Source organism: Harmonia axyridis, chromosome 3 (assembly GCF_914767665.1).
Source record: "Harmonia axyridis chromosome 3, icHarAxyr1.1, whole genome shotgun sequence".
In the NCBI taxonomy this organism is placed as follows: domain Eukaryota; kingdom Metazoa; phylum Arthropoda; class Insecta; order Coleoptera; family Coccinellidae; genus Harmonia; species Harmonia axyridis.
In genome coordinates, this window is record NC_059503.1 from 56,905,476 (window position 1) to 56,927,485 (window position 22,010).

A 22,010-nucleotide genomic window follows, 5' to 3' on the forward strand; every position below is an offset into this window, starting at 1 on the left:
GCTGAAATCCAAAACAAGGTACGTATCCTTCCTGAAGTCTCGACAATTATTAAAATCTTTCAGAACATTCTCTATGTTTCTTTATCTAGATACGCGCAACATGAACTGAAGCGTGAAAAATCATTGCAAATAATAAAAAAGTGAAAAATACCAAGGGGACGGTTTTGTAAACATTCACTCGAAAACTCCTCCATGTTTAACAAAAAAACTAAAATCATAAAGCCCCTTTTAAATTGGTAAGCACATTTTGTCCCGCCACTAGGTCACAGTCAACACACTTATTCATTTCTAGGCTTACTGTAATTTATGAAATTAAATTAATCGCATACAGAAACTTCCGTTAATTTTGAAATGAAGTTTCATTGGCAAAAAATTTCTTTTTCGTTTCATCAAGAATATCAGTCTCTATATGCCCTTTGATTTTTCTTCTCGAATTTTGAATCACCCTGTATAAATGTAATTAATCTTAAAATGAACATTTAAATCACTATAAGTAAGAACTAGTTATAGAATCTGTCCCTTTAGTTACAAATGCAAAAAAGGATATGTTTTATCAACAAACTCGAAAACCAACTGATATTCATTTATTTCAACAAAATAACAAGTCATCTGAAAGTTACAAACTAAAAAATTGACAGTGTATACATACATCATCTGGAAGCATTTTCATGTCATAGTGTAGAAAAATTATCAGTTCGTCTTAATACGCCCAACCTGGGCATATGCTTTCGACGCAAAAGCCTTGACTTATATATTATGAACAGAAAATAAAAAATCACAAATATATACAAATCTTACCATGCTGTACTTTTTATTTATAAGTAATTTATATACAACTCCAAGTGAATATTTATTAACTAACATACATATATGCACAAAATGAAAAATTTCACTCCTTCATCAAATAAACATTGAAATATAAAAAATTATATCTCAATGAAATGTTCAGAATGAACCCATCTCTGGGTTTGAAAAGGGTTCATGAGGAACCAGAACTTCATATAATTTATAGCCAATTAATTATACCACAAAGTTTCTCAGAGTTAGGTGGAATTTCTATCGAGAAATAGAAATCAAAAATAGATCATATAGCTCTTTTTCGATGTTTATTTGATTCTTAAAGAAGTGCCAACACAAAGAAAATACTAAGGGATTCAAATCAGAAAATGCACTTTTTCAAATGATAATAAAAAACTTTATCGCTTTTTTGAAGACTATTTCTTAAACATAGTTGCACTCTAATTTGACTTTCAAATCGAAACTTCCAAAAAACACTGGATAATGCTTACTTCACTATACCTCCTCAATATTACATATATGTACATATGTTTGGGATATTTCGTATAATTTCTATCTACAATATTTATTGAAATCTACAAATCAAACATTACGTGGACGATCAATTTATTCAAATTCTCCAAATCACTTTCTACATTTACCGATTCGAATTCACCGTCGAACGGTATATTGTTTCTTTCAGTGGGGGGTACAAAGTGGAATGTTGAAATTGCCTAGTGACAGTTTCATAAAAGTTTTTTCACAAAACCTTTGGTTTAAAAAATATTAGGGGTACAATGGAATAATCCATCATTTCAATTCTACTGTTTGCAACTGATAACGGAGAGTTTCTTTCTGTCACAAGGCAGAATATGTTCAAAATGTATTTTAGCTTGGAAAAAAGTGGCCGAAGTAACTTTCGAAAAGTATAGCTCAAATTCAATAATATGTATAATTGCTATTATTCATTTTTTCCAAAATAAATATAAATTTTAATTATAACATATTATATTGAAATATCTACATGCTAAAGGCTCACCCTGAAAGACCATACATAGTCTACTTGACCTTCTTTTAAACCTTCCCTAACAAACATGTTCAAAATGTAGGGGTATTGTAAAATTTATCAGCTCGAAAGCGACTTGGAAACTAAGAACTTCAATATCAAAGATACCTCACTTACCACTATTTTATATCACTTATTCAAATATATACAATTAATTGAACTGAAAGTTATACAACAGTCTTTGTATAGAGGTGAGAAGTGTAAAATCAACACCTTACACAGTGTAACTTAACTTTATCTATTTCTTCCCTTACCAATAATATTAATAGTTCAATCTTCATCTGAAAGTGGTTCATACTGAGCTGATAATAAAGGTTTAGGTTCATTACTTCTGCGACCTGAATCAGTTATAGACATATCTTTGTGGACAAAGGGGTATGTTGAATATGCACTTTGTTGTTGTGGATGTTGACTAGTACTAGACTGATAATCGCTCTCATTCTTTTCTTCATCTATAACCATGTCTCCAGGTGAATTACTCCTTTCCTTTTCGGTTGGACGATTTTCCTGGTTCTCCTTCTTATCATCCTCAGTACGCATCACTTCTACGATTCTATTTTTCACATAATCCAACGGAGACATATGACTCTGAGGTTGCTGCTGGAATCTTCTGTAATTCTGTTCGTTCCAGTGGTTGTTTTCAGGTGGCGAGACCGGCTCAACATGGTACGTCTGAGGCTGTGCCATCCTGATAATTTGCCTCTCATCGTGTTGAGGAGTGACAGATCTTTTTTCATTCTCTTTCTGTTGCTGTTGTAACCTTCGCTTCCACTGCTCGTTGACAGATTCTTGGGACATGTGATAGTAGGCAGATGGTGGTGGCTGCCTAACGCCGTAATCGTGACTGATTACCGAATCCGTCAACTCTTTCACAGTCAGGTTTTTGTTGATTGTATCCGAGTCCAATTCGACGTTAATGACTGAAGGTGACCTATTCTCAACAGTTTCTTGAACCTGAGGGGGCGGAGGATTCCTGTGAAAGCTCTGGAAGAGAATATCGCCAGCTCTGGGCGGTTCTCTTGTTGTTGGCACCTCCTCACCTCCTTCTACAGTTTGGTTGATTTGATGAGTAATGATAGCGTCTATCAGAATTGCTGCAGTCAGGGTAGAGGAATCACCTTTTTTGTCCGCCTGTGGTTTGGACTGTTGTATTTGCTGTTGCTGCTGTCGCTGATGTTGCTGTTGCTGCTGATGTTGTTGTTGTTGTTGCTGCTGCTGATGATGATGCTGTTGCTGAAGATGCTGTTGCTGCTGCTGCTTCTGATGTTGTTGTTGTTGCTGCTGTTGTTGTTGTTGCTGCTGCTGTTGTTGTTGTTGTTGCTGCTGCTGTTGTTGTTGTTGCTGCTGCTGCTGTTGTTGGAGCTGTTGTTGAACATGTTGTTGTTGCTGAACATGTTGTTGTTGTTGTTGTTGAACATGTTGTTGGTGATAAGCTCTACGCTGTTCCTCTAATCGTTGTTGTTGATGTCTCACATTTTGGTGTTGCTGAATGATCTGGAATCGATGGGGTTGATCTCTGATGTTGTCTGCCATCGTTTTACCTGCGAAATGTACTAAATTTAGTACATAACAAAATAACATTAAAAGTTGCCTATAATTTGAGAGACAATATATATTTTGAATGATTCTGATCATCGATATTTCACAATGCATAAAAGAAGAAACTTACCCAATCCTTCATGAGGTGGAGTAACAGGCACAGGCAAACTAGGCTGCTGAACAGCAACATCTACCAAATTCGACAAATTCGACAATGCTTCATGACCTGGTGGAAGATAAGGAGGTCTGGTGTGTCTCTGAATAACACCTTGTCTTTGTTGTGGATTCTGTGGCGGCGGAGGGGTCCTGTGCATAGCGCCCGGTTGGTAATATTGGACCTTATCGTTTCTCCTGCCCAGCATCTGCTGAGACGTTATATAATCGTTAATTATCTGTCTCGAACTTAATTGCTGTTCTACGTTGTACGGTTGATGGCGATACTGTCCGGGAAAGCCTTGAGGTTGTTGAGGCGCAGCTTGGACTACATTCTGAGATACCTGCGGACCGCTTCCAATTTTTTTATAGATATCGTATACCCTCTTGTCTGCGGCCATGTGCGGTATATGTATAGGGGTGCCTTGAGTTATGCTGCCCATCTTAGGGTCGGGAGGCATCTGCCTGAGAAGTCCGTCGTAGCGCGGTTGTGTTATGATAGGTGTACCCAACGTGATAGAACCCGCCTTGGGATTGGGATTGCCCAGTTTAGGGCTGCCCTGTTTGCCAGATCGAACGAAAGCCGGACTTTTTCTTTCTTGATGATAAATGTATTGCGGCTGAGGCGACGGGTCCTGTCTGTGCATTGGCTGTGGCGTCACTTGCTTGTGTATCGTCGTCGGCTGATGGAATTCCCTCGGTTTCTTTATGCTAAGATCCAAGGTTTCGGGCTCCCTGTTCGTATCCGGCACTTGGAGTACTACCAAGTCGTTCCTACAGCTCGGGACCTGCTCTGACGGTTGCTGAGGTGGAATGGGACCCGTCACCGGTGTGATGGTGGCACCAATCAAAGGGGTCACCAACTTCGCGATGTTCATGTCGTTACGGACCTGCCTCTGTTGAACGACAGACTGCTGCTGGCTATTCAGGTTGTACTCGCTCACGATGGTTACGTCGTTCAGGTCCTGCTCCAGTATGCTCGAGATAGTAGGCGTTATGCCGCTGGTGGGCGGGTTCTGATTCTGTTGCTGATTGCCGGGGTTCTTCATCAGGGAGAACTCGATGACGTTCAGGACCAGATCCTTCACACTCAGCGGAGACGCGTTCTGTCTCGGTTGACCATCGGGGACCACGGGCGTTATGGTGGCGGAGCCTTGGTAGTGGTCGGGCGTTTGTGCCTCGTCCGCCGTTTCGGTTGCACTAGAGTCGTAGTCCTCTTTCTTGATAGGTACCTGGGCGGAACCGGCCAAGGCGGGCGGGCTCTCCGCGGCACTGGCCGTGTCGCTCGAGTGTCTCTCCCGTTCCGTAACAGTGGTCGATCGTAGCGTGGTGACAGGCTGATCCTCGCAACTCGAAGTCGAACTTCCGCTTTCTTCCTCGTCCGTAAGCGTGGGTTTCCTATCGCCCAAACAGCTCTCCAGGTTCAATCTTTTCCGATTCATCGAATAGAAAGCTCTGATCTGGTTGGGCGTCTTGCCCAGCCTATCGCCCAGAGCCTGCCAGTTCGCTCCTAGTTCCGTGAGTGTTGCTTTCAGTTTGTTGATCTCTTCTTCGGGCCACTCTTCCACCGGACCCAAACGCCTTTGGATCCTATTGAAACATGCGGAACAGCACTTTGTCACGCCGCAGGGCGTGTTGAATTCGGCTAGAAGGCTTTCTTTGAGATCCGGAGGAAGCTCGTGAAGCCGCTGAGGGAAACTTCTTAGTCTCTTGACCCTACCCCTTGGGTTGGGGCAATGCGGTAGAGGACAATGTGTATAACGGGACCGTACTACCTTGCAGCGACATGTGTTACATACCCTGCCATTCTGGGGAACTTCATCTTCCCGGAGACCGTACTGCGTTGCCTGGTTGGGCGGTAGCGGGCGGGAATGTAAGTGGTTGCCAAGTTGGGCATTGCAAACAATGCATACTCCTTGAGTGTTTTTTTCTGAAACAAAACGGAGTCATGAGATTATGTTTTCAAAAGAAAAAATATTAAATACAGAAAGAAATATCGCCTCGAAGTTTTACATCATTCATATATCAATCAATTTTTATGTTGATATCCCAAGTGTTATTTGTATGAAATTAAGAAGCTATAAGTAGTTTTCAAGAATTTCATTAGTAATGTATGATAAAATAATCAATTCTCAAATCTTTTCACTGGTTATTTGGAAAAATAAATCGTTGGGAATATCATTATTCGAACGAGATTCGTTTTTAATATCAGTAACGTGTATACCCTACCCACATAGAATCACGATGTTGCTTACTATAACGATTCAGAATTTGATATTGTTTCCAATCGACGCATAAGTTGCGGGTGTAACATATTGTGGTATTTACAGAAATATCAAACATCTAAGCACTTTTTACGCATGCTGGACGCGCGTCGATTAGACAGGAATAACGAGATTTTTTTCGGATGTATTGATGTACCGATCACCGTTAATGAGGTATGTATCAATGAGTATACGAATCGTTCAGTTTTCGACCGAAATTGGAACATTTTCCACACGGTTTTCATCTCGTGCAAAAATATCAACTTCTTAAATTATTATAAATGGTGAAAACACAATTGAATTTGTCATTCGATTTGAAGTTCAGAACTCTGAAAGAACGATTTAAAGTTTTGCACATTCAACAAATTTAACTGAAGACAATGACCTGCAATTCTGTCGAGATTTCACTGCGTTTTTCGCCCAGAAATTAACTCTGAGATCCTCCTCATATGACCATGAGCGATAATTTTCTATGGAGTTCCGCAGGGTTCCGGATGTGGACTACAGCGATCCCATAACACCCACTTGGCGGCGATCAATGGCAATACGACCGCGGTTTTCCGAGTATTTTCGACTACTTCAAAGATGGAAAAACAGCCCTACTCGATGTTTTTCTTTGGTTTAATGCAGCGTTCATATCGCCCGCGGCTCGAATCCACCGCGAGCAGTGATATTTCTAGATGGAGCAGCTCAGACCAAAGTAATGAAACAAGAACAAGATATTAACCAACGTAATTAAAGCCTTATAATTGAAGTTAATTAATCGTCTCTTAATTAGCGAGCGAGTTTCGGGGGTTTTGTTGAACTTCGATGGGCGGGATGGGGCGGTTCGGGAGGACCGAGGCGGAAGGATGGGGGTGTGCGAAAAGGTTGAATCTGTTGGATCGGGAGTATTTTCTGCGGCAACAAGCCCTAGGTCAGGGATGGGCTCGAGGGATAACCAAATGCGCAATCTTTATGGCGTGTGGTTGGCTGAAAAATGTAAGGTAACCAAAAAGAGTTCGATCAGTTTTTGTTATACAATTGAGCAATTTTTGACGATACATTTCTAAATACCAGAAGAATTGGAAGAGAGCAAATGGATGCAATATTGCCAGATGATCACAAATTGAAGTACATTAGCTTTTCTTGGAAAGCTTCCATGAGTAGTGATGCAATATTAAATATAATTTTGTGTATTTGTCGGACATCAGCCGAAATGGAAAATAATTAAATCTTCTCAATGGGTCTGGCCTGAAAGAGTATTTTCGAGTAAGCAAGACCAGTTGCTTTCTGTATCACCAATCTTCTTCTAACCATTTGAAATTTCTTCGCTGTTAGGTTGAACTGATGCAATAGTCTCTGAAGATCAACTTCGCATTTCGCTATTGATACTACATCATCGTCGAAGCAAAGTATTCGAATTTCTCTATTTCCAAATTTATTGCCTTTCAGTTTAACTACCTGACCTTCTTGATCAGCCCTTCTGTTTGTCCCTCAAATAGATTTTCTTCGATAGAATTTTTTGGTCAGTTCGAGCGAGGTCGAAGAAAGATTGATTCCTCCATAGTTAGATGGCATTGTCGCCTTTCTTAAATGGAGCATTGTCTTGCTGACCCTCCACTCATCAGGTATTATGTGGCAGTGTAGAATCTTATTGATTAAGTTCGTCAGTTGTTATGTGATGCCTTCACCCCATACGTGAGCATTTCATTGGTGATTCCATCAAGTCCATCACCAATGTGGCTTGCAGTGCCAGATTGTTTTTCATCTTTCAATGACTGGACGGTTTCCAGGAATCAAACATCATTTTTCCTGGCTCCAGATCTTCGAATTTGAAGTAAATGACCACCAGACGTTTCTTATATAGATAGATTGATAGATAACTATCATTTATTGCGGAGAAAGTGACCTTGAGTCCTTCAGCCTGTTCTTTCAGATACATTTTTTTCACATTTCTGGTAATAAAAAAATTGTTTTCATGTTAAATTCTTAATATGTTAAATATTGGGAGTGTTCCTGAGGAACTGTGGTTGTTATCATCTTGGAAGAGAGCTAATACATCGTCTTGTTTTTCAACAAATCTGGTTAATAGTGTATTGAGTCTGGATCTTATTGCTTCAATCTTGCTGGTTGAATAGAATAAAACGTTTGGTGGATTGTGGAGGATCTTATTTGGGTGCCTCATTCTTGTAATGGTCCCAAGCGCTGTTGTTTCTGCTATTTCTATATTTTTCAATGCTGGTCTTTTACAATTGTTGTATATTGGGTGTGCATACTCTAGTAGTGGGCGGCAAATTGTCTTGTAGATTTTTGCTGCAGTGTTAGAGTTGTTACCTTGCTTCCGGTAGGTTAATTTGCTGAAAGGTTTTGCCCTAGAAATATTCTTTTACATATTCTTAGTGTGATGTTTCTTATTACTTTGAAATTATAAAATTCTTGGGTTATTCAACACTACCCGAGATTAAGTTCTCCCGGTTTTGAATCGGCGTACCCCTAAAATCATCCCCGATCCATCCCTGGCCATCCAGAGCGGCAAATTCGCGGTTTCTCACTCTGATAACGCTACGCTCCTCACCCGGGCGAGTGTTAGTGTTGATTTTGCCAGTTAATTAAGGTAGATTATAGCGTTCGTTTACTCGCCTACCTTCAGATTAAACTACCGTCATCGTTTTCGGGTTCTGTACTCTCGTTGATCCCATGTGATACCCAACCTCCACCGAGCCGAGGTCTCGAACTGAAAAATGCGGCTGCACAACTGTACGTGCTGAATATTGGAAATTTTCAGCCGCTGTATGCGGGGTACTGTTAATTTTTCAATGAACGATATCCAATCTCGGCGTATTTGTTGATTTGAATCAGATGATGCCATCAAATTGGTGAAAGTAGATATGCATAAATGCATGTTCGAATCCTCAGAGTAATACACAGAGGGAGCGTATGTCATTTTCAGTAAGAAAATTATGTCCCCAACATGAACTATCAAATTTGACATGAAGCGCGCGGAAATGAAAACATATCAATGATACTATATTCTATTCAATTCGCGAGTTTATCCACAAAGAACGCACTTCTTATGTCCCATAGTGAATCAACGATTCATATCAACTCAAAATATATTGAGATGAATACCTTAAGATATCCGAAATTCAGAAAACAAACTTCAAGTGTGACGAACAACGTGAAACAACGGATGACACAAGGGGAGCAATAGTTACCAAACCTTGGATTTCAGCAGGTAGATACAGAAAATAATAAATATTCTGCATACTATAAATTCGACAATTAGGAAAAATATCGGATTCCAAATATTCAAATTTGCATATTCAATTGAGAATCACTCAAATAAATATATTTCATTCAATAAAATATACATTCAACATGATAATCACAATCCGACAACGTAATCTATACATGTTAGGGACATGTGAAAACGCGTATACTCCCTCTATTTATGTTTTTCTACATTCATCCAAAAAGCAAAACTTTATAGAACTGTATTTAGTGGAAAAAGAAGTTCTTTATTGCACTAGTGCAATAAAGTTTTTATTGCACTCATCTGTCATTCTACTTCAACGTGCTGTCATCATGACAAACAAATATTTCAGCCTGAAGGAAATAACGATGTACAGTAACCAAGTACTAGTACGTTTACAGCAGTAAAAAATCAAGAAGTGGATTTAAAAAGTACTTCACTACGAAATATTCATATTGAAAATTGCACGAATTGTTCATTCACTTTCAACATTGAGGGTAAAAATAAAGTTTGAGTTTAACTGTTCGTAACGTATTAGTTCCTGTTTTAATGCAAATCGATATTAATAATAAAGTATTCAAGTTGCGCTTTTCATTTTCCTACACCTAGTGCCGCACCTCACTAAATCATTTGTTGCTTTTTGCATGAACGTAGAAAAAATGTTGTATGCAACTCGTGCAAAAATTGTTTATTGCACTCGACGAGAAATTGTCCGACGAGGCCGTCAGGCCGAGTTGGACAACACGTCGAGTGCAATAAACAATTTTTGCACGAGTTGCATAAATAACTATTAATACTCGAATAATGTTCGAATCAGATGTCAGTCTGACAACTAACACAAAAAATGGATTAAAAAAATTCCAATTGAAACGTAACCAGGATTTCTGGAAACCTCATAATTCAGAAGATTCTCATTTTTTTGAGTTATTATTGAAATTTATTCAATTACTGAACGGCTGCGCAAAAACTCTTCAGTCGCTTTTCTGAGTTCTGTCTAATTCGATATGACAACATCGATCACTATCGAAAACGATCAAGTTGAAGATACCGATTTTCCAATTTCCCTTTTCACTTCTGTTCTAATCTTTAACTTTTGAAGGTGCACAACACCATCTTCAGCAAAGAGCATTGACGCGAAATGTCTGTACAGAGTATGCAGTCTGTGAACCTCCATCTTTATTTGTCCCAAACGAACCCATCTCTACTCCCCACCAGCTAATAAAATAAAAAACCGAACCCCCTTCCGCAAACAACGGCGGTACTCTCGAAGATCACTTCATTTGGAAGAAGCGAAAAATCCCCCGCGGCAGCTTAGCCGACGAAGAAGAGACAGACGGCCGATACCGCCGGCTCTCGATACGCACAACACGGTGTGTGTTATTGCCCCGTTCTAGCTGTAGGCCCGCGGCGTTTCTTAGTTTCTTTCGGGGGGCCTCGATCGTCGTTTACTTTACATTTCGGGCGTATTTGCTTGATCGGCCGAGTATCGAGAATTTCAGCGAGGAAAAGATTTCGGAGATGTTGGGTTGCTAGGATCCATCAGCCATTCTAAGGAGATCGACTAGGCGTGTGGATTTGTCGAATAACATGAAATATTGTTGAGTATTTAGGATGTTGAGCTGATATAATCATGTGAACCGAAAAAAAAAATGGTTTATCGTATGATGAATAATTCTCCTTTTCTAATGTACAGGGTGGGCAAATTTCGATGTTTTAGCACTACAACTTTTGAACCAGAGGAGATAGACAAAATCTGATACCCACTTCTCGATCTCTTTTTCTGAGAAACTAACAAGGGTAGTATTCATTTTTGGCCACCTTCTTTTGTTTTCGAGTTATAAGCGAAAATTGGAAAAATGGCGATATCGAAAAACATTTATATCTCCGCTAATACTGATGATAGAGCTCTGAAATTAAAACATTATACAGGCACTTTTTTACGTAGAATCCAGTGGCGTGCTCGTATTTTCAAAAGGGTTTTTAATTACGAAGCTATGACCCAAAGTTATGTTTTTTCAAATGGAAACACTAGATTTTTGTGCCATTTTCTGAAAGCTTAATTTTTCCTGATTTCAAAAATATATAACATCGTATGATTCGTATCAAAATAAATAACAGAAAATGGTCAAAAACCTTTTTTCACTTAAGAGTCTCAATATTTCTATGGTTTCAACTTTTGATGAGCCTTCCTATAACAAGAGCAGTGTCCTTCCGTCAATCTGATTATTTCTATGCTTTTCACTTATTTCTACAAAATTCGAATCTATATTTATTTTATACAAATAGTTTCGAAAAGATAAACGAACTTGGAAAAAGTTTCCTAGATACCTTGAACACAGTTTCAAATATTCATCTATTGAAATATCGAGAAGAGGTGTCGACTGTGCATTGTGCAATTGTTGTCATTATTAGGTTAAATATTATTTCTTGTTTGTCCCTTCGTAATTAAAATGTTGAGTTCAATCAGATATGCATTGTTTCATATGCTGTTTAAAATGGATTGGTACTTGTGCGTATTGATTCTGGAGACCTATGTAAATAATCTCCTGATACATGCATCTCAATACAACTCTTTCGATTGAAAAATTCGATCTTGTGGTTTCTTCGTTATTTCCAAATCAATTTTTAGATAAAAAAAATTATAAAACATATCTAGATTCGAATTTTGTAGAAATAAGTGAGAAGCATAGAAATAATCAGATTGACGGAAGGACACTGCTCTTGTTATAGAAAGCTCAATTTTTCTGTGTTCATCAACAGTTGAAACCATAGAAATATTGAGACTCTTAGGTGAAAAGAGGTTTTTGGCCATTTTCTATTATTTATATTGATCCGAATCATACGATGTTATATATTTTTGAAATCAGGAAAAATCAAGCTTTCAGAAAATGACACAAAAATCTAGTGTTCCCATTTGAAAAAACATAACTTTGGGTCATAGCTTCGTAATTAAAAACCCTTTTGGGAATACGAGCACGCCACTGGATTCTACGTAAAAAATGCCTGTATAATGTTTTAATTTCAGAGCTCTATCATCAGTATTAGCGGAGATATAAATGTTTTTCGATATCGCCATTTTTCCAATTTTCGCTTATAACTCGAGAACAAAATAAGGTGGCCAAAAATGAATACTACCCTTGTTAGTTTCTCAAAAAAAGAGATCGAGAAGCGGGTATCAGATTTTGTCTATCTCCTCTGGTTCAAAAGTTGTAGTGCTAAAACATTGAAATTTGCCCACCCTGTACAAGGCAAAACATAGAAACGCATTGTAGACTGCAGGACTGAGGTAACGCGATATCCACAACTGAGTGGCGATTCCTAAGGTTATGGTTGTCCTCTAGACTCTAGACGACGATCTCTAGACTCTAGAGAACGATATCGCTGTTAATAGTCAGAGCTAAAACTGATAAAATTGTTGCGAGGTTTAAATTCTCAAGAGGCGTTAAACATAAATTAAAATTCCGTGAACAAGATTATGGTTACTCCAACAAGGACCAACAAATCTTTATGAGATTCGAATGAAAGGAATCGGTATTGATTGGAAAAAACGTTATGTGGGTAAGGGGCCGGTATTGAAAAACGATAACCGACGGTTCAACCGTTGCGTCAACTACCAATTTCCTTTCTAGAAATACGGAATTTGGTAGTTGACGTACGGCTCAACCGTCGGTTATGTGGGTTAGGGCCGATATTATAAAAGGATAACCGACGGTTGAGCCGTACGTCAACTACCAAATTCCGTATTTCTAGAAAGGAATTTGGTAGTTGAAGCAACGGTCGAACCGTCGGTTATCCTTTCATAATACCGTCGCCAAACAATCCGCGAATGCGATCAGAAAATACCTCTACAGGATTTTTCCAAATTTTGACATGTTAACTTTGCACCTAATACGTCTAGGCGATTGGAAATCATCGATAATAAACACCTTGTTCATTCAGCTGTCTTAGCTAACCAACAATCTAAATCTATTTAAACGAGATGGCCGACCGAGCATCGACCACTTTCAAAAAAGAGTATTCCAGGAGTGTGTAAAATATGCACCCTATCGAACGATAACTTCGAACGACTTACAACCGTGACATACCTTCAGAATAATCTAGTCCATAACGGTTAAAAAAATAATGATCCCCAAACTAAGATAAAGGATGTTTTTTTAGAGCTATAGAACTTCAAATTGCAATAAAACAACGATGGATTATTCGATTGACATGAATTTTATTTATCCGCAAGATAATCTTGTGGCATTACATTTTAAATATAATTTCTGGCATATGACCGCCACGGCTGGCTCGGATGTAGTCCAATCTGGACGTCCAATTTTCGATGACTTTTTCCAACATTTGTGGCCGTAAATCGGCAATAACACGGCGAATGTTGTCTTCCAAATGGTCAAGGGTTTGTGGCTTATCCAAATAGACCAATGACTTTACATAGCCCCACAGAAAGTAGTCTAGCGGTGATAAATCACAAGATCTTAGAGGCCAATTTACAGGTCCAAAACGTGAAATTAGGCGGTCACCAAACGTGTCTTTCAATAAATCGATTGTGGCAGGAGCTGTGTGACATGTTGCGCCGTCTTGTTGGAACCACAGCTCCTGGACATCATGGTTGTTCAATTCAGGAATGAAAAAGTTAGTAATCTTGGCTCTATACCGATCACCATTGACTGTAACGGTCTGGCCATCATCGTTTCTGAAGATGTACGGACCAATGATTCCACCAGCCCATAAAGCGCACCAAACAGTCAGTTTTTCTGGATGTAACGGTGTTTCGACATACACTTGAGGATTAGCTTCACTCCAAATGCGGCAGTTTTGTTTGTTGACGTAGCCGTTCAACCAGAAGTGCGCTTCATCGCTAAACAAAATAAAATGGACGTAGTGCGCGATACGTATGCCGCACAGAACCATTATTTTCGAAATAAAATTGCGCTATTTGCAAGCGTTGTTCAGGCGTGAGTCTATTCATGATGAATTGCCAAACCAAACTGAGAATAAATCACTTGACAGCTGTTAAATCGGTCGCCATCTTGAACAGTAATGCCAACTTAAAGTTATATACCTCGAAAAAAACACCCGTTATAAATACAAAGTATGCGATTGATGAATATTAAATCAACGTCGCGACGTTGATTTAATATTCATCTATCGCATACTTTGTATTTATAACGGGTGTTTTGAATCCGGGATCACGGCGATCAATCCGGTTTATCTTTCCCGGCGTTCCTCGAAGTGCCTACCCTTTATCGACGCATCGAGTGCCACCGAGCGTTAATCTGCGGTAATCCAGGTGAAAAGGGACGTGAACAAGCGCACGCTTTACGCCGTAATCCCGCCGCGCGCGATCACGGCCGATTAAAAAGCGCGAGGGCGCGGGCGGGCGTCACGACGGCTAATTGCGATCCAATCACTTTGCCGGCCATATAATATTCTCAAAGAATGCCCCCCGGGCGAGGGGAATCCGCTCTGCAAATATCACGTCTTTTTCGGGGATCTCGCAAGGGCCGGCAATAGCTTGATTGGATAAACTTTTCTGTGCTTGTTTTCGTTTATCTCACGCTTCAAAGTGCCCTTTTAGTTGCAGGAAGTCGCTTCATCATTACAGTATGATCCTTCATCTTTTATGATTACTAATTTTCTCATTCTGAAGTAGGAATGGTCTTGTAGGGAATCTATCGATTCCCTCGAAAATATTCTGTCCGAGAACGAAAATCCTAAAACCGAAGAACTCGGTGTAAAAACTTGGAATAATCAAAGCCACACCCCTTAGCGATCCGTAGAAAGGCGTTGTGAACGGTCGAATAGAAAACAGCCTGAATGCCCATAAAACTCGGCATTTCAGGGAGAATAATTCAACAGAGTTCAGACCATTCTACAAGAAACTACGACTTCCACAGATGTTCCACACTTGCACCGACAACAAGAAGATTGAAGAATATCACATCTGATTTTGATTTTGCTTTGTTCAAAGTACTGATACATTTTTGAAATATTAGTGAAAGTCTTCGTACAGTTCTGCCTTCTACTCATTTGCTTGAAAAAAAGAAAGAAGATGAAGTGAATGTACAAGAGCGCCAGAGTGGAAATGAATGGTTACCTAAATTTGACTGATAAGCGAAAAACCACGTGGTGGTAATCCCTCTTGTGTGGATTCTTCATCTTTTTTTTTATTGTTAACTGCAATTTTCGGAATTTGAAACATTATCTCTCGATCAGAAAAATATATGAATATATGGCCTTTCAAAATCTTGTTCTCCTGATAAATTCAAAATTACATATTTGATCAGAATGAAATATTCTATTTAAAAGTGAAATAATGATTCAAAGATTCAAGTGAAATTTCATGTTGATCGCGAAGCTAGAAATAAACAAAAATTCAAGAATAATATCGAAAACATCCAAATATTTCGATGACCACGATATTCCCGAAGTTAAGATTGAAAACAATACAAATAAAATCCACTAACTTAATTAAATTCTTCATAAATATAACTCATTAAACATTTTTTGAATTCTCTATAATTATTACAATATTTGATCTTTTCAGGTAGATTATTGAAGATAACTAATCCCCTGCTAAATGTGGATTTATTCATTAATGTAGTATTAACTTTTTCTATGTAAAAATCATCTCGACGTCGTGTATTATAATTATGTATCTCATTAGCAAATTTTAGGTTTTCACTCAAATATTCAGGTAACATTTTATTCCTTGCTTTGAATATTAAATCTAATGTTCTATAAATAATCCTTTGATTGACACTCATCAATTTCAAACAATTCAACATATTTCTTATGGGAGTTCTTTTATTACATTTCAGAATAATTCTCATACCTCTATTTTGCACTTTTTGTAACCTATCTATGCTACCTTTATTTAAATTAAACATAACTGACGAGCAATAATCCACATGAGGAAGTACCAATGATCTAAACAACATCAGTGACGTATTCATATCAATTTTACCCCTTATTCTAGATATGAAACCAACCTTTTTGGACATTTTATTTGCGATATAATCCACGTGAAACTGAAACTTTAAATTCTCGTCTAAAATCAATCCTAAGTATTTCATTTTAGTAACCCTCTCTATTTCATCTTTATCAATATTAATTCTGCAATTACTTATGTCGGCACTACGTGTCCTATATTCACTACCTATTAACATATACTTCGATTTTTTTATATTGACTTTCAAGTTATTGTCGCAAAGCCAAATGAACAACCTATCCAAATCCTCGTTAACCTATTTGAACAAAATTTCAACATCATATCCAGAAACATATATCATAGTATCATCCGCAAACAAAGTTATCTTACAATTACATACATATTTCACTACATCATTTATATACAATAGAAATAAAATTGTTCCCAAATTTGTACCCTGAGGTACCCCAAATTCATTTTTCCCAATTGATGACACAAAATTTCCGAATTTTACTTTTTGCGTCCTTCCTGTCAAATATGACTCAAACCACTGAAAATGACCGATTTTGAGGATGTGTGAGATTCTATACGGTTTTCCAATGAGGGATTTCATTTTGATATTGAAGAAAATAGTAAATTTTAATAGGAAACAATCGTCTTGTTGAAGATCTGTCGAAACAAGAACAAGGAAAATATATCCAATCAGATCAAGAGGAACGGAGACACATCGCGAAATACAACACGTTCTAAAAACCCCCGACCCCGTTTGACAGAACGGGCAGGTCCCTGAGGAAATACTGCTAATAATGTCGAAATTCATGCGGAAAATCTCTTCATTAGTCATCACCGGGGAGATGGGCTTCCCGGCCCACTCTGTATTTTAACGAGCACTCTCGTAGTCATTGTGTTTGGTTAAGAGACGGGACCCTGGGGGTGGGGAAGATAGAAGAAAGGGACGACGAAACGGCGGTAACCTATACAACGGTACAAGATTCTTTCGATTCGAAGCGGTTTTTTCGAATTCGTCGTTTTATTACGATAATAAAAGTTTTGGGGTCAATTTCTTTATTGTGTATAACAGTTGGGCTGAATAGTTCGTAGGCTAGTAAAGAAAAAAATTCTTGAGGTCTGAGAACAGGAGAAAGTCGCTGGGGTTCAGATCTGGAGAATACGGTGGATGCGGGAGCAATTCAAAGCCCATTCATGAAATTTTGCCATATTTTTCATTGATTTGTGACAAGGTACGTTGTCTTGATGAAACAGCACTTTCTCTTCTACAAATGAGGGCATTTTTCCGCGATTTCAAATCGCACGATAACGAAAAAAAAATTGGGGAAAGCGCTGACAAGAAGTCAGAAGCTTTCGAGTAAATACCAATATTTCTTGTCAAGAAAAAACATGAAATCTTTAAATAACTTGACTTACAATGAAAACGCAAGAACGTATTTATTTGTAATAAAAATAATAAATTTCCACATAAGAAACCATTTTGGATTATTCTTGTCAATACCTACTGAAGTACATAGCCAAAATTCCAAGATATTTCGATTAACTGAACATATTTTTTTACTAAAATTTCGATTCACGAAAATGTAAATTAAAAATAATAAATGAAAATACCGTTGAAACTAAAATTGCAAACATAAGACACATAAGACTTCTTATGGGGTCAACTCTTTTTGGCTTTGTTATTGTTGAAGCTGCTCTTGAAAATAGCATTTCATCAGGCACATATATCGCTGCGTCTCTTCCCCATCAATCAAGTAATTTTTTCTCAAATTTCTTGACTTTTCTCGAGACAAGATAGAATTCTTGTTTTGCCAACCCCTAACACTAATTTTCCATAACTATTGAGTAATGGAGAAAACATCAGCTCTTATCCGATTCTCGCGAATCATCCCTCCTGAACTACCCCTAGTACCTTCCATCGTGGCAACCCTTTTGTATAGACGCAAAGGGCAGAGGAACGGACCCGTCGATACGAATTAATTCATAAGAAAACAAACAAATTACCCTAATTAAAATTGCCCTCGTTAAAATATTTCACTCGCGTCTCCGCAAACCTCTCCCTCTCGGACCCCCTGTTTTTTTTCGACTGCGAAAGAAGGGATGACGGAGAAGGGGCGGGAGGGGTGGGATGCGGCAGAAGTGTTCCCGCCGTGCGGTCTTTGCACATGGAAATCGTTCGGCTCTTTTATCTAATTAAATAAATTATTAATATGCCAATTTTATGAAGAGCCCGATGAAAGGGCGTAGGAGAAAGAGTTTTCGCTCTGTGTGTACCCATCGGGAGTCTGCGCCCTGGATCCCGGATGCTTTATATTACATACTGGGCGTTTGATTTGTTCGTTGAAGTTCACACTGCCCAAAAATTGGAAGTATCGTCATAAAATAATTGAAATTATGCCGGATTATTCGAGGTGGAGGACCAACAATGTTTCACCAGTCGAATAGTGTTTGTAATTCAAACCTTTGAAATATATCTCTCTTTATCTTGAAGAGAATCGGGACGTATATCTATAACTCCAATTAGACAATCTCATTATAGTCGAGAATTTTTGACAGGGTAAAAATTGGCAATAGCAGTTGGGCAAACGAAATTAATTAACTTTATGTGAAAAAATTTTGATCAACTTATTAACTCGTTAATGTTATGATTTGAATTACCTTATGTGGTGCATACAAAAATTAATCGAAATTGAAGACATAAACGATTTTGACAAATTTTAAGACCGATTCTACCTTTCCTTGATGTTTCGTATGAATTTTCATGTCCAACAATTGGGAATGGTCTAGAGTATTTTTCCAACAATAATAGATTTCTTTTATCTAATTACTAAATTCCTATCAATCTAATCTAATATTTACTTATCTAAATCTTCATTGACTTCCTCCTTGTTCTATGATATCGTTCTCTATGCTTCTAACCCCAGATTATAACCTTAATTTGTATAAATTCAGTGTCTTTGTAAAGAACTATGATATTTCCCTGCTATATTTATTGTTATTTTGCAGAGCTCCTTGAATTCCACTGTATCAATTTATTGGTTTATTGAACAACTATATATTGAGGGAGACAAAGTTTGAGTGATTGTGATTCACCCTTAAAACCCATCCTTCTCCTTCCTTGTGCATTTCAGGTTCCGAGTCACCATAGCCCACCTCCTGAGGTAGTTGCTGATCTCATTAATGAATCGGTGGCGCCCTTTTAGATTTTTCCCGAGCTAGTCAGTGGCCGCACTGTGAAGAAAGAAGGTGATAGGTTTTCTTTTTGAAATGTAGATCTTAATATAAAAACGCTGTGATCTGTCTTAATCAGCTTTTGAATATCCAATATTCATGTCACTTCTTTCAATCTGGCAAAAAGCGATTCACTACAATCATCTTTGAACCTTGGAACAACTATTCATGTTATTTCTTTTCAGAAATATTCATTTCTCTATGGAAAAATACTGAGACATCTTAATTCCAAGAGATCTCTTAAATTTTCAAGGAGAGGTTTGATTATGCAATATGTTGAGATAGGCGCAATGATCTCGCGAAATTATTACGCAAGTGAATTTCGTCTAGTGCTCTTCGCCCAGAGTTATAGCGGTGAGTTCACACTCACTGCGAGCCAGAACTCAGTCGGTTTTTGTCCGCGCGTCAAAAGGTTCCGCCCATCGAGATAAATGGTTTCTTGTACCATTTCTCTCTTGAGGTTGTTTCCATATTAACATTTTCCAAGGAAAAATTGCTAGTTTCACCATCTTCCAGAAGTGCGATTATTCTTCTTCACCTTCTTGCTCAAGAATAACTCTAGAAGAACAAAACAAGTTTTCTGGTTACTGCGGAATGAGAAGTGAGGCCGGCTCGCTTGAGGACTCGTCCTACTCGCGCAACTTTTCGCGCTGAATTGCGTTCTGGATAAGGTTGTGCGAAATTTCACTCCGAGCGTGTAGTTTCGCAAATGTATGATAATGTGAAAAAAATATTTTATGCAACTCATTCAAAAAATTTGATAACTCTTCTCCAGTTCTGAACGAGAAGATACTGCAAATATTCAATGATCAATATCCTTTGTCATTCGTCATTATCACCCATTTCGCTTTTTCAAATTATTCATTTCACCTCTTGTTATCAATTATATGGGAATTATTTCGAGTGCCCTCAACAGTTCGAACGAATCTTCGACATCGTCAATCCAGCAATAACGCGTCAAGCTATCAAATCTCGTTGAAAAACGATTTCGCGTCCTCCAGAGGGCGCCCATCAAACGCGAAATCGCGGGTTCGAGTTCGACGTCAATTCGTCCTGCAGGGACCTCTTTTTTGCAAATTGTCGCGTGGATTGTCATTAATAAAGGCGACGCAATCACGCGAAGTAGGCCGCTTCGGACCACATTACCGGCATTGTTGGACATCGTACTCGTTATTGCCGCTGTTATCGACAGGGGAATCCCCTATTACGATCGGTTTGACAGGTGGCCGGTTGGCGTGCACAATTCCTGGAGGACCGCGATGAAGAATGGAAAATATCAATTAAAACGACCGTGCAGGATTGATGGTTATTCAAAGCCGACGGAAAAATTAACGTTTTTCTGATGGTATTGGTGTCAGTCGGTCGTAGGTGTAGACCATAGAGTAATAAAACATAGATAGAGGAAGTATACGCAATTTTTACACGTCCCCCACATGGTTGGATTACGTTGTCGGATTATGATAAATTTTCAAATCCACAATTTCACTGTATCATTATGAATGTATATTATATTGAATTAAATATATTTATTTGAGTGATTCCCAATTGAATATGCGAATTTTAATATTTGGAATCCGATATTTTTCCTAATTGTCGAATTTATAATAAGCAGAATATTTATTATTTTCTGTATTTACCTGCTGAAATCCAAGGTTTGGCAACTTTTGCTCTCCTAGTGTCGTTGGTTGTTTCTCGTCGTTTGTCACGCTTGAAGTTCGTTTTCTGGATGTCTGATATATTTAGGTATTTATTTAAATATATTTTGAGTTAATATGAAACGTTGATTCACTATGGGACATAAGCAGTGCGTTATTTGTGGAGAAACTCGCGAATTGAGTGAAATATCGTGTCACTTATATGTTTTAATTTCCGCGCGCGTCATGTCAAATTTGATAGTTAATGTTCGGGACAAAATTTGATTACTGAAAATGACATATGCTCCCTACATCTATGTTTGTTACTCTGAGGTGTAGACAGTAAACGAAAAAATTACAGATTCTGGACGGGACACCTCAAATTCGTCAATGTTCACTGTGTTCATTTAAAAATCTTAGAATAATTACTTTCAGAAGCTTACGTTCAGACTTGAATAACTTAAAAATTTATGCACAAGGATAACATATATCATCTGGAAATAAGTAAGTTTATTCATGCTTTACAATCAATTGCTTGCAAACGTCATCAACATTCAAGAATTGTTTCCCCGAAAAACCTCGGAACAAATTCTATAACCTCAAATAGAGGGTTTTTTCAATAAAAGGTTTGATTTTGATATTGAAATAGACCATAAATTTACGCCTGTATGTTCTCGATAACTCACGAATTCCATCTTCAAGGTCTTAACATAGATCTTATCTTTTACTTGGCCCCAAAGAAAAAATTCTAAAGGTCTTAAATCACCAGATATCGGTGGCCAACTTTGATCACCTCCTCGAAAAATAACACGGCAAAGAAATTGTATGCTAAATTGAGATTGTTTTGTTGCTTGTGTGGCACGTATCATCGTCTTGTTGGAAATAATCGTCATCCACACCAATTAACCAGACATCCATTCACGTTAACAGTTGCATCAGCCTCAGCTGTCAATTCTGCACATCAGTAATATTCCCCAACAGCTCAAATTTTTCCACTAGTTTCAATATTGCCTACAGAGAAGGTGCTTCACAACTACCCAAGTGCTTTAGTTTTGCGAACTTTGATTGAAAAATTTGCACTATTTTTGTAGTGAATTGTAATAATTACAATGCATTGCTGAAACGCGTATCGTTCCATTATTAGTAATAGCGTAGTTTTCACTTGTCAGAT

At 38.1% G+C, this 22,010-nt stretch overlaps 1 protein-coding gene across 5 annotated transcripts in view; it reads right to left on the minus strand.

The window, feature by feature from the left end:
* Positions 1 to 569: 569 nt before the first annotated feature.
* Positions 570 to 22,010, minus strand: part of LOC123676690 — a 129,497-nt gene continuing 108,056 nt past the window's right edge. For 3 of the 5 annotated variants that reach the window (XM_045612812.1, XM_045612809.1, XM_045612814.1), the window contains exons 9-10: positions 3,513 to 5,465; positions 570 to 3,396 (exon numbers count right to left, since the gene is read on the minus strand). In XM_045612812.1, coding sequence (XP_045468768.1) covers positions 2,114 to 3,396; positions 3,513 to 5,465 — 3,236 coding nt within the window. In that variant the 3' untranslated portion in view covers positions 570 to 2,113. The remainder of the gene's footprint in view (positions 3,397 to 3,512; positions 5,466 to 22,010) is intronic. The other 2 variants (XM_045612813.1, XM_045612810.1) reach the window with 1 other exon arrangement.